At 46.7% G+C, this 14,026-nt stretch overlaps 1 protein-coding gene across 2 annotated transcripts in view; it reads right to left on the bottom strand.

Moving 5' to 3' along the window:
* Positions 1-14,026, bottom strand: part of LOC118216712 (acid-sensing ion channel 2-like) — a 359,513-nt gene that overhangs the window by 116,854 nt on the left and 228,633 nt on the right. The window contains exon 1 of one of the 2 annotated variants that reach the window (XM_035398128.1): positions 2,906-3,649. The exons of the other annotated variant lie outside the window; for it this stretch is intronic. Coding sequence (XP_035254019.1) covers positions 2,906-3,616 — 711 coding nt within the window. The 5' untranslated portion in view covers positions 3,617-3,649. Of the gene's footprint in view, positions 1-2,905; positions 3,650-14,026 lie in introns of those variants that run through there. 2 annotated transcript variants of the gene reach the window in all.

Here is a 14,026-nt window from a genome sequence, read left to right as displayed (position 1 = left end):
CTCGGAGACGCGCAGCGGCCGCCCGTCCCGAAGGCCGGCCTTCCGCCAATCCCACGCCCCGGGCGCGGCCCGAGAGGGCCGGGTCGGTCGGCCGGCGCCCGAGCCCGATCGAGCCACCCCCAGCCCCTCCCCCCCCAGCAGCCCAGGGGCGGCGGCAAGAGAGGGGAGGACGTTCCGTAAACAACCGGGTGCATCTGACGGATTCATCGATCGGAGCGACCTGCTGGTTTGGCAACCATAGATTGCACGCGAGGGAGGAGGGGTAGGGGGGATGGGGGGGGGGGGGGGGGGCTTCGCGGTGCACAAACCTGACTGAATTATCTCCCTCATTAGGATTCTCACCCACGCTGCAACTCGCTCTCACTGTCAACCCGCCCCCCCACCCCCCACATCCCGCTCGCCTCCCCCCCCCCCCCCCCCCCCCCCCTCCCCAGCCCCCTCTCCTCTGTCGCTCTCGCTCTGCTTTGTGGTTCAAAGACTGGCTGTGCTTTTAAGCCTGGACCTGCTAACCTTTATCTCAGCCCAAACGCATGCGTTTCACGCGGGCGCTTACGGATGCACACTTCCCATGCGTGCCGCGTGCATTCCTACTCCCTCTATACGTACGTTATGCCTCACGCTACACGTGCGGAAAGCTGATTCCTCACACGTCCTCACAAGCCTTAAACCGTTACTGTACGTGCGATACCGTTATAAAAACCTCACACGTTTTTTTTGGCCCGGAGGCTCGTCTGTGCCGTTTCCACAACGAGCCAGTCGCCAAATTAGCGCGGGCGTCCGCGGACGGCTTTGGGTCTCGTTCCGACTCGGCTGTCTCTAAATTGAAGGGGGGGGGGGCGTCGAGCGGCGCTCGGCACTGCCGTACCTCCAGGGGAAAGATCAATCACCCGTCCCGCTCCCTCTGCTCCAGCTGCTCGCGCTGGATCGCGCCGGAGCCGGCAGCAGCCCGCTCGGGAGATGCTCCCGGGCATTCAGCCTCATTAAAGGACAGAAATACGACGCTATTGGTCGGGACCGATCGTCAATCAAGAATTTTAACCAACCAAAGCTGCAATACGGGGTTATGCACGAACTATACCAAACGTTCAATAGAAACAGGCGGTAATATATCTCTTAGATGCCAATAAGCTAATGGAAAGTACAATAGCATAATTTAAAAAGGTAATAACATTTGGCATGGAACAGGTTCCAAAGTAATGTTTTTTTTTTTTTCCTGCGAAGAAAGGTCACTCTAGACCAAAGACTGATGATTCCATCATTAGAGTGCTTGTTCTGGCTAATCGAATGTCACCAGAGTCTAATGAAACCTGTCCATTTTCATCAAGCCGAGAACGCAGACGGGCGGCCAGCGTGAAGGAACTCATGAATCTCAACGTTGTCAAAGCAAGGGCAAGCGCAGAGATTTGTCAGAAGAAACATATCGTAAACCGGCTTAAAAGTAGAAGCAGCAGGAAAGTTGTGAGCATTCTCAACTGGCCTGGAAACCCCGCCCGCTGCCCCGCCCGCTGCCCCGCCCATCTGCTCAGCCCTCGCTCGCACTCGGGTTTGTGGGGTGCGCCGCCCAATGACTGACAGCCGCTGCCCTGGAGGCAAACGCCCTGAGACTGAACACAAACAAACTGCAAATACCCAAAATTAATAAGTGCTCATTTATACTGTCAGTACACAGACAAGTGTGCCAATGCCAGCAGCCATTAATCACGGTAAAATATCTATACATTTTCATTATTATTACTATTATCATTTGATACACAAGGTTACAAAGAGACAACTGTAATAAAATGAATGTTATGGTTAAACGAGTGACACATTGTATGCTATAGATAGATAGCATGGTTACACATTAGTGTCCAGTTTATATTCTGGAAAGTGCAGTTGAGTCAGTGTGAGTTGTTTTGTGATGTTTTTAAGGGACACACACACTGGCCATATTTCACCACAGTGAATTATTACGCTGAAAGCTGCCCATTCATCCACGGCATACTGAACAAACACCTTTAATGTTGTGTTTTTGACTTGAGAGTGATTTTAGCCATCTGAGCAAGTTAGCCAGCATTAAAAATAGTTGTTCTGATTTGAGACACTGAAGAGCTCTGCAATATGGATGGCGCATATCAATTAAGATCTTTCCGTGGGGAGGTAATGCTGCTGTTGCTAAGTGACCAGGACTCAACAAAGAAGAAAGATCGAGTGGTCAAACTGCAGTCCAAAGACCAGGGCTACAGAAATGAAGACTTAAGCAAGGTCAGCACCCAGCTACACCCAGCTACACCCAGCAAGCAGTGTACACAGATGTGAGCGCGCACACACACATGCACACACACGCACGCACACACACAGAGACAGACAGACACACACACACACAGTACTCATATGCACACACTCGCAAATATGCTCACACACACTCTCTCCCTTGCTAACAGCAATATTTTACCAATTGACAAACAAATACAAACAGATATTTTATTTCTTCACCTTCACGAATAACTCCCACTTGTCAACATGGAGTTTTTACCTCTGCTTATGGATTCTTTCTGCAAAAGCTTGGAGGTGACTCCTACTGTTTTTGACAGAAATATATTTGCTTCTCCTCACAGTTACATCTAGATGTACTTCAAAAAAAAATTTGGAAAAAAGGGAAGGGAATATAGGGAAGGGAAAAAATATTTAGCTGGAACATCCTGGGCAAGATGTTTTTCGATTCTTTTTGAACATTTTTCTCTACCGGTATCGCAAACAAATTTGCGGTGCTTCCAACAGGACGTTCCGCCCCCTTCGACCTGCCGTCTGAGAACAACCCTTAAAAAAAAGCCCGACCAACCGGTAGAAGACAGACGGCTAGGCGAACGAAAAGAGAGTGAGGGAAAGCGACGAAAAACCGATTAAAAGGAGGAGAGAGACTCACGGTGGAGAAGTTCTGGGGCCCGCACTCGTCCCCGCGGTACTTGCAGGACAGCAGCATGTCGTCCAGCTGGTGGCCGAGCCGATCCAGGAAGTCCCGGCTGGTCCCCTCGAAGTGCCGCGGGGGCAGGAAGAGGCGGAAGTCGGACAGCCTCTGGAACCAGGCGCGCCGGTCCTCCTGCACCAGGTCGGAGACCATGGGACGGGCGGTCCGGTTGGCCATGAGGAGGCCCAGCCAGTGTCCGGCGAAGTACAGGTCGCTCTTGGTGAGCCGGTAGAGGCGCACGGGGTTGTTGTTGCAGACGGTGACGGTGGGGAAAGCCAGCTCCTTGGCCCACTCCATGTGCACCTTGGTGTAGGTGGGGTAGGAGAGCCAGTAGAGCAAGCGGTTGGAGGACCAGGAGAGCAGGAGGCCCAGGCAGGCGCAGACGGCCAGCAGCCAGAGGACGCGGCGCCGGGGCGAGGACCCCGGCGAGCACACCTGCCTCAGCCCGTGGAGGTGCGTCCTGGCCGCGAAGGCCGCCGTGGCCCGGCCGGTCCCGCGGACCGCCCGCCGGCCACGCCCCCTCATCCTCCTCCCGGCCAGAGCCCCCCCGGGGGACCCACGTCGGGGGCAGCGGGGCCCTTCCAGGGCCATGCCGGCCAGCAGCGCTCCTAATGCAGCGGAGAAAAGGTCATCCCCCAGCCCGGTCTGGAGGGACCAGGCCCACAACATGAAGAGCCAGGGCGGGGCGGGGCGGAGGGGGGAGGGGGGAAGGGGTTAATCCACAGGGGCCGCAGGGGCCGCAGGTGCAGCAGGTGCGCTTACACACACACACACACACACACACACACACACGCTCGCGCACCACAAACACGCCTAAACACACACAAGCAAGCACAAGCAGAAGCACACGGTCATACGCCCCCCTCTCTCTCCAGCCACTCTCGTACGGAACCAAGAGCGGAACAAGATGCTCCACTGCTTGTCGTGCTTCCCTCCCCCGCTTCCTGAGTCCGCTGGCCACGGGGGCCGTTCCGCTCGTCCGACGAAGCAGGACAGGAACCCCCCCCCCGCTCCCCGCCGCCCCTCCTGCCTCTGCTCCCGGTGCGCCAGAGGGGAGGGACCAGAGGAGAGACAGAGGAGCGTTGACAAAAATCCGAGAGGAAGGCGGGAGAAGGAAGTTAGAAAAGGCGACGGCGGCGGCGGCGGGGGAAAGTCTTCCTCAGGGTCGTGTTCGTCGGCACGGCGACGGAGCTCAGCGGCGCGTACGCGTCTCCTTGCCCGAGCCGGGCGGGTTTCTCAGACCCCCGCGCTGGGACGGCGAGTGGCTTGAGTCGTTTCCATGTCGACACCGACCCCACCTCCTTCCTAATCTCCAACGGTCGCCGCTCGTTTCCTCTTCTGTCTCACCCTCGAGTGCCGGCTCTTCGCAGTAACTGTTACCCGCTCTTGAATTCTAGCCCCCCCCCCCCTTCCCTCCTTCCCTCCGTCCGTCCCTCCGTCACCCTCCCCTTCTTCCTTCTCTCCTGCGGTACCCCGGGGATCTCCGGCAGCTCTCTCTCTCCCCAGGGCGAACGGGAGCGCAGCGATCCTCACGCGAACAGGAGAACAGTCTCTCTCTCACGCGTGCCTCTCTCTCGCCCGCAGGAGACTTCTCCGGAGCCGGTGTGGGATTTATCCCTTCGTTTCCACTTCCAGCGGTCGCACTTTTTCTCCGTTTCTCAATTTCAGTCCGCGCGCGAGTTCGCTTCCTGCTTCTTCTCCCTTACATCCACCCCCCCCTCGCTACTTAAAATATCTGTTTTCCAAAAACAAATCCGTCAAACTTGACTTTACTCCCCCCTCCCTCCCCCGGATACTCCACACCCCCCTTGGTCAGCCTCGTCCTTCCCCCACGCCCCCCAACTCGTTCACCTCACCGCCGCGGAGACGGTCGTCGAGCCCCGTCCGTCCGTCCGTCAGTCAGCGCTTCCCCCTCTCGCGCTCCAGACCCTCGCGTCTCTGGGCTCTCCCGCGGCTCCGCGCGCTAATCTTCTCCTCGGATGCTCGGAGCGAGAGAGAGAGAGAGTGCGAGCGCCTCGTGGGCAGCGAGTGTCTGAGGCAGAGAGAGCCATGCAGCTCTCTGTCAGTACCTTCCCTCAGCCCCCCCCCGCCCCCTCCGCCACCACTCCCCCCCCCCCCCATCTCTCTCTCTCACTCTCTCCCTCTCTCCACCCCTCCTGTTGTTCCCACGGCACACTCTCACCGCGCTCTCAGCATTTTAATTTCCAGTCAGTTTTCGCCACATGAATTATTTGGATTTCGGGCGAGGAAGCGGAGATGCTGAGAGCGGGCGAACGAGGGAAAGGGAGAGAGAAGCAGACTGAGAGAAAAAAGGAAAGAGAATAAGAGAAAGCAGAGGGGGGGGGGGATTTTACAAAGTCGAGGAGCAGACAATGAGGCTGTGGTTCCCGTTACAGTTTGTTCAAAAACTCATTTTTAAAAAAAGCATAAATATATACTACCTTTATGCAGGCACGCATACAGGACCTGTAAATAGCCCGGGGGTGTGCTGACAGTCAGTCTTCATTCCAGAGACATCTTCAGGGAACAGCTTCGAAATAAATGAATTCTAATAACTTTCAAAAGGAAAATTACACTAAATGGGCAGGGGGGGGGTGCAAGTGAGAAAAAAGTAAATATGTTGTTTTATTGCATTCTATTCATGATTTGGGCTGGGTGTTTGTCACGGGAAGTCACGGAGCAGTCACGGCAAAGCTGTTGAAAAATACGGAAACCTGAACAAGGCAGAAACCGTGGAGCGTTTAAAAATATATTTCATAAATTAACCGATATGTGCAGCAGTAGGAAATGATTGAAATAGCATGCGCTACTGTATCAACAGTAACAAGTGCTTGAAGTTTTTTTTTAAATCAGCTGGCAACTGCCACTTGGAACAAATATGCTTAAAATGCGTCGATAAGCTGGTGCAATTAATCTCTTGGGTCCATCAAGGAAAGAAAGAACATGCTTATGGCCATTAATTCACCGTTGTTAGAAACAGATTTAATCAAAAATCTAATTCACTGAAATAAGCCTTAAAATGATGTTTGATCTTGAATCATGATAGTAGCCTACACATTGCTTTAAAAAAAAAAAAAGGTTCATCATTCCTGCAGTTCCGAATGAATATAGTAGGGTTGTTCAAATGAGGCATAGCAAACAAGTTAGTGGCTTATCTTGCTGGCTATTAAGCTACATTAAAAAGACGATAGAAATGCAAAATGGCGGCTAGCTGAATTTCTTGCCCCCTAATGTTTTCAGCCTACTCTATCACATAGCGGCACCACACCTTTACGACGATGTTAGAAAACTGCAATATGTATAATAAAAAGAGAAAAGAGCATAGCCTAATCGATATTTCAAAGCAAGCAAATGAATGGAACACTGAAATATGCGAACGCCAAGTGTAATCTAAACAATAATGGGTTTGCCTCATGGATGTCAGATGAGGGCGGGGCAGGGTGTGAAGCAAAACAACCAATCGTCTACAGTGCGACCGCGCCGACTGCGAGCCACTGATCTAATAAGCTTTTTTACCGCTCGCGTAATTAAATAATCACCACTCACACCATTTTCTTTTCTTCTTTTTTTTTTTTTAGCCCGCTCAAATGCCATTTCGCGTTTCCGTACTTTCGCGAATGATTCAATTTCCAGGCGGACCCAGCGAGCAGAGCCCATTTGGCTGTTGAGACTGGCGGGGCCGGTGGGCATTTTTAATTCACTCTGCTTCCAATCTGAGTTAACGCCGAGCGATAAAATTCTGAGCGCAATAAGAAGCACGCGCCGTAGCGAGCCCGTCAGCCGTCTCTCTCTCACGCGCGTGCCCGAACGCCGCCGCATCCCAAGCGTTTCTGAGAATGAAAAACATTCACGTCGCGTGTTTTTTGTGCAAATTTTTTTGCTATTTTTGTCATTGATAAACGATGTACACTCACCAAAAAATTTGATTTTTTTCTGTGTATCCAGTGCATCTGCATATACTGCACCATTACACTTCACAACACTAAAGCACTGTTTTCTCAGTCAAACTAAAAGTTGTAGGCTCAATGTGGCTATGTGTACTCAGTTTTCTCTATCAGACACTCGTAATGTGTTCCACAGACCGTCCGCACCCAATCCCCCCCCCCCCCCCCCCCCCGCACACACACACACACACACACACACACACACACACACACACTCGCACGATCCCACCCCCGCTCGCCAATTCTGTCTGGGGCCTTGTTTCTGACCTTCGTAGGCAGGTTTTGAAAGATCATTGGGGCGGAAATATTATCCTGACCCGGTGGCACTGTGTAGGCTACTGTACATGAATAGCACTCCATCACAGTCTCGTGTGAGAAAGTTTTAGAGTGGAGTCAGCAAGTAAAAAAAAAAAAAAACTTGAAAAAGCGTATCTAATGGTAACTTGCACAGACCGCCAGTTTCCTGCGACTCCTTATGGACTGATCCAAGTCCTATTCACCTCTTCCACCAAATATATTCAGTAATTGTTGAGAAAATCCCAGAGATTAGTGCTGTTGTGTTGGGTGTCTGAGCTAAGCCCTGATTCCATTTGGTATGGAATCATGCAAAGTAGACCCTCAACAACAATGGGTTATTAAAAGTCCCCTATTATAATATTTTTTGGCAATTTTATATTATTCCACAAGGTCTACCAAGGTTTTTAAGGAAAAAAATACTGTAACACATTTTTTTTAAAAATTGAAAGCCAGTGATTTTCAAACGCTTCGAGTTGAACAGGCTGTTTTGGGTGGGCCTTGCATAACCACCCCTCCAATCTTCTACCCACACTCCCTCTCCTCTCCGGAAAAGCAGTGCACCTTATGTGTTCGAGCCGGAGTTGGATCTTAAATTATTTTAAACCACAGAGAAAACCAGGAGCTGGTTGAAGAATCAAGTGCCCTGCAGCAACTGTCCAAATGGTAAGCTTTTATATCTAATCAAAAACCACAGGCTACCTATTGCATTCCTAGCTACTAGGCTAGTGAACAGTGAAGCAAAATTACAGCTTACTATTGTAGCTGATTATTCTTGCAGCTTGCACAGCACGTTTACCTTGGCCAGCATTGATAACAATGTTTTAAATCTAACTTGCTAACTTGTTCATAACTGTACTCTATTGACGTAGATGCTAAATCACGAAAAGGTGTTAGGGAGCATAGCCTGGTGATTTCATTTCTTCTTTTACAAAAAAATTGTTTCAAAAAATTTGAGGTAGTACCAAGTTCATATTTTACCAGCACATAAGTATCATGCCGGGCTGCACAATCAATGCCAAAATGAGGTATTCTCCAATTTCCTTGATATGGGACTAACAGAGATTTTCATTTTGGTCGTTACTGAATTCACAGGATGTAAGGGTGATGTCACAGTATGTGCATTTGTAACGGGGGTAGATATGCTGCAGGCTTCAAACTAGGCTCCCATTCAGCCTGTTTTTCCAGCTTTCACTTGGTTCAAGTCCAGTGATTTTGAATGCCATCAGCATGTTATGATATATGGGTCAACACTTCAAGGCATTTGTTTTTATTATATGGAGCAATATTGGTTGTGCTGCGAAAACAACGTGAGTCGCCGTCATTCTACTCACAAAACAAAAGTTTTTTCCCCTCCACTATGTTTTGTGACTCACTTAACTCAAACTATCACTGACCATCGACTTACTGTCGTAAAAGAACAAACAACAATGACAAAGACTCATTGCACACCAATGAAGAAGACTCATTCAGATGTTAACAGCATTGGGACGGTATTGATAACGTTATGCTTCAGTGTGAGGTTAATATGATGGCCTTCGACAGATCATTTCATTACATTCCATGAAAAGATGGCATACTGTAAACAGGCCATGGAGAAGTCTTTAAATCCATTTCCACAGATTCTGCATACATCTAGGATAAAAATGTGACTCGCAGTACCCTAAATGCATATGGAAGGGAAGATAAAACAATCAGTGCACACAGAATGCCACGGGGATCAAAGCAACATAAATATCCAATTAGCTAACATAATTAGCAATCACGGGGACGGGAGATTAGATTCAACAGGAAATTTGATTGTGAAATATTGCCCTGCCATTTCGTTGAACCTTGGGAGGGATTAGGGCGATTCGCATCTCAAACGCCTCAAACCCGCAAGATTTTCGTCGATACCCCCGCCAAAGCGGCGGCGTCGACAAACGGACGCTTCCCGAGAGAGGGTCCCAGACGCAAAAACCGTCACACCGTAAACCCCGAATATAATATTTCGCAATTTAAAAAAAAAAAAAACTGAATAAACACCCGAGTGCACCTGTCAGCCGCAGCGCAGTAGTTTTTTTTCCAAAGCGGCGCACGAACGCTGGGCCACAGAACGCAAGATAAATATCGTTTATCAGAGTCGCGGGTCCACGCGGCGTAAATAATGAAGCACAGGGGCTCAGAAGAAAAGCTAAACGACGGCGGCTCAAATCCAAGCCCGCTGCTGGAATCGAGACGCTGCCCACGGCGACCAATCGATACGGATTATCTTTTTTTTTTTTTTTGTCCGTTTTTTTTAATTAAAATTTTATATCTCTTGAAGCAATTGAAGCAGACGTCCGGGAGGAATAACGGAACCCCCGGAGAGGTCCGTACGTGGCTCTGAGGAGCCCCTCGTTCCTATCGAAACGAACGGCGAAGCTTTCGCTCGGGACGCGATAGTGATGGATTGCACTTTGGCAATAAAGGAAAGCGTAGCGCTCCCGCTGTGGATTTGTCACGGTGATGAATGCCCCGCGTTGCCACGCCGACGATGGGATGCGGGCGATTACTTATCGCCGGGCCGTGAAACAATCACGGAGCCTCGTCACAGAAAAAGGAAAGCGCTGTCATTCAAAAAAAAAAAAGTCTGCATTTTGGGATGAAGGCTGCTTAATTGAACCCAGTGCGTGTGTGTGTGTGTGTGTGTGTGTGTGTGTGTGTGTGTGAGTGGGTGTCTGTTCATTCACAGGCATGGTATTTAATGAAACGCAGTGCAGAAAAACACGCGTCTGTGCTGCTGAAATGCTATCGTGACATCAGAAAAATTAGCCGTTGTGAAGACGCTGTCACGCTACGTTTAAGCTTCTTTTAGAACTGCTCAGATAACGGAAATCTGTGTGACATCCGGTGATAGATGACAGCAGCATTTGCTAGATTATATTCTTTATTTGCTTCAAAAATGACCTTATATGGTGATATGTTTGGCGTGGTGCATAAGGCGGCAGTATGAGACCATTTATAAAGCTTTATATTGTAAAAATATAACATATGATATATATTGAGATACTGTATATATACAGTGGCATGAAAAAGTATTTGCCCCCTTCCTGGTATACATTATTGTAATTTGTCACACTGAATGGTTTCAGATCTTTAGACAAAATGTAATGTTAGACAAAGGGAACCTGTTGTCCTGTTGCCCAGGGTCCTAGGCAGCAAAGCATCCCCACACAATCACACTACCATCACCATGTTTGACTACTGGCATGATGTTGTGTGGTATGATGTTCTTACTGTGAAATTTTGTATTTGCTTTATGCCAGACATAGTGGGACCCATGTCATCCAGAAGGTTCCACTTTTGACTCATCTGCCCATAGAACATTATCCCAGAAAGCTTGGGGATAATCCAGGTGTTTTTTTGTTTTTTTTTCAAATGTGAGATAAGCATTGATGTTTCTCTTGGTTATCAGTGGTTTCCACCTTGCTACGCTCCCATGGATCCCATTTTTTCCTCAGGCTTTTTCTTATAGTGGAGTCATGAACACTGACCTTAGCTGAGGCAACAGTTCTTTGGATGTTCTTGGATGTTCTTCTGTGATGAGTTGTCCCTGCGTACTTGGAGACATTTTGGCAGGCCAGCCACTCCTGGGAAGGTTCATCACTGTTCCCAGTGTTGTCCATTTGGAGATAATGGCCTTCATTGCGGTTCGGTGGAGTCCCAGAGCCTTAGATGTAGCTCTGTGACCCTTTCCAGATTCATAATTTTCAACAACTTTTTTCTCATCTCTTCCGGAAGTTTCTTTGATCAAGACATAACGTGCTTGTAGAAACTTTGTGAAGTTGAATATTTCACTCTGATGATAAATTTCAATATGAGTGAGGTTTAGATTCAACAACAGGGCTAGCTGCAATCAAGCCTAGCTGTGTTCAATCAATCAACCGAATGGATCAATTAAATTTGGTTAATTGATTGAGTAATTAAGGGGGCAATTCGTTTTTAACATGGGTGATATGGGTGTTTGATAACTTTTTTCATTAAATAAATGAAATTATTTTTTAAAAATTGTTTGTGTTTAACCGGTCTCCCTTTGTCTAACATCATATTTTCCCTAAAGATCTGAAACCATTGAGTGTGACAATATAAAATAATAGAGGAAATCAGGAAGGGGGCAAACACCTTTTTCACAGCACCGCATCATGGTTAAAATATAAATTAACCTTGATTAAATGCCTTATGGAAAACAAAAGGAACGTCAAATCAAAAAATGCAGCCATTGTGTAGGATATCATGCTCCTTGGTTAGGTATCGCAGTGCCCAACTCGGTGATTAATTGCATTCATTACAGCAGCCAGTTAGCACAATCTTCTATCCAGACCCAATAGCCTGGGGAACAATGTCAGTGCATTCCCCTGATTTATATGTGCAACAGTGCCATACCTAGTTAACAAACGGGGGTCAAATACATAGCCTATTTGTTTTGTATTCAAATACTTTTCTACGCTTTACTGATCTTGTCGGGTTTATAGGAACCAACAAAATACTCTCAAAAAGTGCAAACCCCGCCTTCTGGTCATATTGGCAGGCTCAATTACACCAGGAAAGATCAACAGAGCACAGAAGAGTATTTGAATCCAAAACAAATACAGTACGTATTTGACCCAGGTCTGCTAGTTAACAACATGCAGAGATCAGCAAGTGTGTGTACAACATCTTGATGGCACTACTGGAATTTAACTATGTTAACTATGTGTTAACACCAGCCTGCCCAGGGACAACAGATGGAAATTAGTGATCTAGCTAAATCTGGCACATTTACATCACATAATGGTGATGCTGATCAATGTGTATTGTCCCTGACAAATAAATAAATAAATAAATAAATTAACCAACTGCCAAAATACCACAATCACCAAAATGAATACAAAAGATGTCAATGTTAAGGAGTGGGGAAGGGAGGGAGCCAAGATGGAGTCTGAAGAAATGAGACTTCAGTCCACCTTAGAAAATGGTCAGTGATTCTGCAGCATCACCTAAGTGCAGTACCCTTCCCTTGCAAAAACCTCAACTCCCTGTCGTAACCAATTCAACAGTAAATAGTATCACAGTTTTAATTCTGCTGTAATTATTTTTGTTTTGCACTTCAAAGAGGATCTTAATTTGCTTAAAATGCTTCACAGTGTCAACGTTGCCATAACCACCTCTCTTAATCTGATAGCTCGAACACTAACTGACAATTAGAAGTGAAAAATCTTTGTAAAGAAAATACATTTTAATTACACCCCCATGAATTCAAGAGCTATAAAATGTTGTCTGATACAGACTGTAAAAAGCTCATTCTAAAAAACTGTGTATTTATCAGAAGGACTGAATCACACTGTCATGAAGGCCCATGTCTTTTAAAAGAGAGATCTCTATTCATTGTCATGAAATTATTTCTATTGGTACTTCAGACAAGGACCATGAACGGGGCGGTTAGTCACTGAAATAAATCAATGAATTGAAGCAGCTTTTGAATCTGAACATGAAATGGCTATAAATGTTTGTATACAGTTACCCTTGCATTTATTTGAATGAAATGGCCTCTATCGGTATACAAAGTGAATACACAATATATAGATATAAGATATAAAGATATACAAAAGCCAGGAGTATTGTGCATGTTTGTGGAGAAGTGGCAGTCTGTCGGTCTTCAATATAGAGCTGTACCGAATTTGTGTCCATGGATATGAGTACAGGCTGACAATGTCACTTTGTGTGAATGCAATTTGAGAAGGTCTCACTGGTCCAGAAGAGTATTTTCTCATCAAATACAGAACAATCACGTCTCACAATTTGCCCTGCAAGTGCACATAATAAGCCTGCTGTTATGGCTCACTTCAAAATGGAAGTGTAAAAAAATGTGCACATACAAAATGGATACTTAAAAAAAGCAATTATTTGTTCAGCCATTAATTGTTGGCTTCTTGCTGAGTGTAACAACATTTTAGGATGGACAGCCCATGCAAATTTCAGCCCAATGGGTCCATTATCCAGAAATTGCACACCCTAAAAATAAGGTGAAAATGAGAATAATCACGTGGCACTTTTCCAAAGTAAAAAATATTTTGTGAGGTGTACTTTTTTCTGCCCAATTTAAAACAGCTATTTTTGCCTCCCGAGTTACCAAAAGCTCCACAAGCGAGCCAGAGACTGTTTTCAGCATTGCAGACCATGCTCAAGGAGTGCTACTGCCCTTCAGAGAAAAGTGAATCTTTTGACAGGTTACAACTGATAACCTATGGGCAACAGAAATGAGGAAGAAGCCTCAAACCATTCAATCATTCAGCTACGGCTTCTGCCGTTCTAAAAAAAAAAGAAGAAGAAGAAATTGGAAAAAAACCAACCTGGAAACAAGAGGTTCTTCCCTTGGCTGATCTTTCTAGTGAAATATTGCAGAATGTTTTGCAAAGGGGGCTGCTGGGGAGATGAGTCCTCAGCTCAAAATCTCGCATTTTGAACTTCAGTTTCCAGCATGTTCTCATTAGCACTTCCTTTTAAATTACTGCTTTTTAATAATCTCAGAAGCAAAAAAAAAATTAGGTTTTTTTTTTTTTTTTTTTTTAAAGTCAGTAGAAGTTACATACTGTTCCGTCGAGCTGTTATAAAAAGTTTGCTGCAGTATAAACCAATTTGAACTCAAATCACACTTTCCAAAAATTGTTATTACAGCTAACAGTTAAAGAGCACGTTTCCACTGCGGTATGGTTGTTTGTGAATGCTGCATTTGTCTGTGCGACAAATGTCTGTCTACTTTTTCTCAAAAGAGCACGTGTGCCATTAATGGTGCAATCATTTTTAAATGTCTTTTCTTATTATTTTCGGAAGGATTGTTTAA

Source organism: Anguilla anguilla, chromosome 17 (assembly GCF_013347855.1).
Source record: "Anguilla anguilla isolate fAngAng1 chromosome 17, fAngAng1.pri, whole genome shotgun sequence".
Classification (NCBI taxonomy): Eukaryota; Metazoa; Chordata; class Actinopteri; order Anguilliformes; family Anguillidae; genus Anguilla; species Anguilla anguilla.
The sequence above is the reverse complement of the archived record's forward strand: the minus strand, read 5'-3'. Positions and strand labels throughout refer to the sequence as shown.